Source organism: Diospyros lotus, chromosome 12, assembly GCF_014633365.1.
Source record: "Diospyros lotus cultivar Yz01 chromosome 12, ASM1463336v1, whole genome shotgun sequence".
Lineage (NCBI taxonomy): Eukaryota > Viridiplantae > Streptophyta > Magnoliopsida > Ericales > Ebenaceae > Diospyros > Diospyros lotus.
In genome coordinates, this window is record NC_068349.1 from 21813386 (window position 1) to 21818053 (window position 4668).

General features: G+C 33.8%; 1 protein-coding gene across 2 annotated transcripts; it reads left to right on the forward strand.

The window, feature by feature from the left end:
* The first annotated feature begins 240 nt into the window (after positions 1-240).
* Positions 241-2609, forward strand: LOC127787027 (heavy metal-associated isoprenylated plant protein 30-like). 2 transcript variants are annotated; one of them, XM_052314862.1, is made up of 3 exons: positions 241-434; positions 1472-1547; positions 2099-2609. In XM_052314862.1, the coding sequence occupies exons 1-3, from the start codon at positions 405-407 to the stop codon at positions 2419-2421; spliced, it is 429 nt and encodes a 142-aa protein (XP_052170822.1). In that variant the 5' UTR covers positions 241-404; the 3' UTR covers positions 2422-2609. The 2 variants fall into 2 exon arrangements, with proteins under 2 accessions (XP_052170822.1, XP_052170823.1); XM_052314863.1 differs by having other exon boundaries at positions 241-430.
* The last annotated feature ends 2059 nt before the right edge of the window (positions 2610-4668 follow it).

Sequence of the window (4668 nt, forward strand, 5' to 3'; positions counted from 1 at the left end):
GATTTGAAGAGATCGAACGAATATATAGATAGATACCATTCCCCTTGTAAAGGCTTAACAATTGGTTATCTGAATTAGATAAGCCCTCTAGCTGGACGAAACTTGGCATCTGGAACATATGCCTTGGTGATGGAATATCTTCATGCCTAGTCTTCGTCTTTGTCCTCGTCTTCGTCTTTCTCCATTCCTCTTCTTTATATATATATATATATATATATATACACGCTCAATCAAGGGAAGGCAATTAAACTGGAACAGCTTAACCAACAAATTAAATAATAAAGACGAGTTGCCCATTAATCTATATATTCGATTCTCTCTGTCTTGTATCTGCACCCTAGCTCAAGCTGCTTTCTTTCCATACTTCATCAACACAGCAAACAGAAACAAATCAAGGCGTCAACATGCCCAGGGGCCGACCTCTTTCCTTGCAGGTTCACCACTTTCAATTGCAAACCTAGCTAGCTAAGACATGCACATGTTCTTGTTCATGTTCTCGTTCCTGCTCTTCTTCGTCTTGTCGTTTCCTTAATTTATGCTTCATATTGCTCGCATGCTTTCCATCAAATCATGGCGCCTAGCTAGATCATTTGTCTGATTTCTGTTGATCTTCCAGATCTAAACGAATATATATATATACATATACATATACATATACATATACATATTTATATATGTATATCTGCCTAAACCCTAAAAGTTAATTAACAATCTTTGGTTTGAATATCGATCGCAATAAATAAGTGGGCAAGTAAGGTGTTTTGACTGATTATAAGAATGAAAGGGATAATATTTTGCATTGAAAAATTTAATGGGAAAGTTCATAATAAGAACGATGAGACAGTACCACTCTGAAAAAACTAAAAGTTAAATGATTTTTGAAGTATTAATTATCAACCTAAAAATTACAACCAACCCCACCAAGCATGCTTCAGTACCCATGTCACCTTATAACTATATATCCTAGACAAAATTTTAGAGCATTTGATTTTATTTCTACAGTGAAAAAACAAAAAAAATGTCATCCCACCTTCAACAAACTATTTTTATATAAAATAAATATTTTACAGAAAATATTTTATTTGCAAAATAAATTTGAAATAATATTAAAATACATCATTTCAGCATATTTCAATTTTTTTAAAAAAAAATTTGAGCTAAATAATAGAATAAGATGAAAAATAATTTTTATAAAAAATGTTTTTTTTAACTTAAAAAATATTTTACATAGAAGACGAATTTGTGGTATAATTTCAGAAAAAAAAAAAACATAATTAATTGCAGGCATAGTTCTTCCTTGAAGATGGATTTGAGGCTAACAAAAGGAATTAGCTAGATGGAGGGGAAGACGATGTTTTCAATAAAATTACTGTATAAAATATATCACAGTAACATTGATTTTTTTTAATATAATTATATTGTTAATATAAATAGCAATTAATTAATTCATATGCAATGTTGGCTTTTACAGACTGTTGAACTCAAGGTGAGGATGTGTTGCACTGGATGTGAGAAAGTCGTCAAGAGCGCCCTCTACAGGCTTCGAGGTATTAAACTATTTTTATCCATTTTTTTTTATAAATATTTCATTTGCTATTGCCTATTAATGAAACCCATAAATACTATTTTTTAAGTATAGACTAAGATAGTATTTGTTAATCAAGATGCAGATCGAAAAAGATAAAATATGAAAGTCATTTTATAGTTTTGTTATTTTCAATGTGTTTGTTAAATTTATCTAACGACTTTTAAAAAAGAAGTCATGTAATTTCTTATTTAATATTTTTCAGATACATTTATTTTTTATCTTTCTAGATAAACATATCTTAAATCTTATAAATAAGAAAAAATAACACATTTATCCTCTAATGCATTCAAAAAAATTTAACAAACAATTTCATAAAAATTTTAAAATATTCCCCAGTCTTATTTTGATAATTCCATATTTTAGTCCGAAAAATATTCTAACTTAATATAATTTTATCTTACTCATTTTAACAAATAGTATCTAAATCAAATAAACAGACAAACATCACACAAAATAATACAATAATATTATCTTAACCCTCTCCTCTATTTATGTTTTTGAGTCACTAAGGAGTTGACTCGGTTGAGGTGGACTTGGAGATGGAGAAGGTGACGGTGACCGGATACGTTGATCGGAGCAAGGTACTAAAGATAGTAAGAAGGGCTGGGAAGAGAGCTGAGTTCTGGCCGTACCCTAATCCACCTTTGTACTTCACATCCGTCGGCAACTACTTCAAAGACCTCACCAATGATTACAAAGAGAGCTATAACTATTGGAGGCATGGCTATAATGTCGGCGACAGGCACGGAACCATTCCGGCGAGCCACCGAGGAGACGACAAAGTTAGCAACATGTTCAATGACGACAATGTTAATGCTTGCTGCCTCATGTAACATAGTACCAGTGCTACTAAAATATACGTACTTCTGTACTATCATACATCCTGATCAAATTAGCTTCATTGTGTTATAAATAATCAAGGATGTATATCTCGACATAATTAAGTTATGTAATTATAATATATATATATAATATTATTCTAGTATTTTATACATAATTATGTCCTAATCAAGTTACAATATTGAGTGTGTATTGAAGTATTACATCAATTGATACATCCGATGGAGGGCCCCATAATCATAACAAGTGTATAGAAAAATCACTTTAGATGTAAGCATGAGATTGATGTTCACAACAAATCGTTGGGCAGTCCTAATTGATTCTTTACACGCAGGAAGAACTTCTAGGCAACCTACAATAGCATTCCACTTTATCCATTGATCTCAAAATCAAATGAGTGGTGAGCATTCGTGTTATCAAAAGGAACATACGGTGTTGGAGTTTAAACTTGCACGAAAATTAAGGTAGAATGGGTTTGGAAGAAGCTGAAAGAAGCCCACCACAAACGCCGAGAGGACTTTTTTGAAATTTTGATAAAAATATTTAATGCATTGTACTTATTTTTTGTTTAATTTTTTTTCCAATAAATAGGCATTGTATTCAAATATTTCAAAGAATTTTTGGAAGAAAAAGAAAAGAAAAGAAAGCTCTTCCCATTTATTTGGTCTCACACACAATGGTTGCAGAAGAGGGAAGGAATCCTTCTAACATTTGATATCAGAGCTTCGAAAGACCCGAAAGATCGCACCGTTGGAAGACCCATCCGGGCTCCAAAAGACCTGTTGAGCTTCGGAAGACCACATCATCGGAAGACCCATCCACTCTCCAGAAGACCATCAGTGCCCTCGGAAGACCATCAACACCCCAAAGACTATCAGAGCCATAGACTCTCTCAAGGTTTTTTTTTTCATAGTGTAACGTCCCGTATTTTATAAATCCCAGAATTTAAATTTTTCTTGTGAATTTATGGGTTATTACTAATTGGTGGACTTGAGAAACAATTAATTTTGGAATTTAGATAATTTATTGGGTATTTGAGTAATTTAAGGAATATTAAGTTTATTGTGACTTATGAGAAAAAGGAATTGGAGAAGCTTTTAAAAAGTTTGGGGCATAAGTGAAATAAAGAGAATTGGGATGTGGGTGTGTGTGCGCGTGATTTCGAAAGCTCTAGGGCGTTGATGTAATCCCGAAAAGAGGCCAGGAGTCCCTTTAAATAGAATGAAATGCATATATGTGTTGAATGTAAGTGGCAGCGCGGCTGGTTGCGCGCGAGGGTGGCCAAGCGTGGGACGCGAGTTAGATTCTGGTGGACTGCTTGCGTGCGAGAAAAATTGTTGGATTTTTCTAGCATAAGGCACCCGAAAATGGTGTCTCTTCGAGGCGCCATGCATGCGCCCACACGGCCGTGTGGCCCTCTTGGCCGTGCCACATGGCAGCCGCTAGGCTGCCCTTTGCCTTGTTTGTCGCAACTTGTTTTCTTTCTCTCTTTTTTTTGATGCAATTGGCTTGAAAATTGAAGAGAATAAAATGATGTTGTAGTAACAAATGGGCTATAAAATGATGGCCTATGAAATGAATAAATTAAGAAGAGTTTGCTCTGAAGTTGAGTATAAATAGGTGAGCATAGGTGTGAAATTGAAGGCATGAAGTGAAAAGAAGCAGGAGAAGTGGCCGTGAGCTTGAGAAGAAATTTGCGATAGTAAGGTATGATTAATTTTAAAGTTAATTTATAATTAGTTAATTTGGTAATAAGCTAGTCAATTAGTGAATTGATTTGGTAAATAACGTTTGGCATTAGTTAAGGTTGTGTATTAGCTAAATTAATGAATTAACTTAGTAAAATAATTTAGTGGAAATTCATTGAAAGATTTCGGTAGAATTATTGCCATAGATTTATTTTATTAATTTAGGTTATATGTAATTTTATAGGGAATTTTAAGTGCATCGATGATACGTTTATCGAGTTATCGACAGTTAGCGATTAACAAAGTAAGGGTTTAATATAATCTGTACGTAAATTACTTTTGTCATGGCTTGCATGAGATGTTGAGGGAGTGCCTAGGCATGGGGCAGTGAATTTCTAACCATGGGAGTCTCGAGATAGGGTCTTTGAGCAAACCACTAGGGGCCACCTAGAGTCTAAGACAGGTGCGGTGGATAGGCTTGCATGCATGTTGCACTTCATAGTTATCTATGATATCATGCTTAATAATTTACTGCATTGCATATTACATTTA

Bases quoted from the DNA above. Each gene is read 5' to 3' on its own strand.
- LOC127787027 (XM_052314862.1), top strand. From the start codon at position 405: ATGCCCAGGGGCCGACCTCTTTCCTTGCAG. The intron at 435-1,471 runs GTTCACCACTTT...TGGCTTTTACAG, and splicing joins GCCGACCTCTTTCCTTGCAG to ACTGTTGAACTCAAGGTGAG. The intron at 1,548-2,098 runs GTATTAAACTAT...TGAGTCACTAAG, and splicing joins CGCCCTCTACAGGCTTCGAG to GAGTTGACTCGGTTGAGGTG.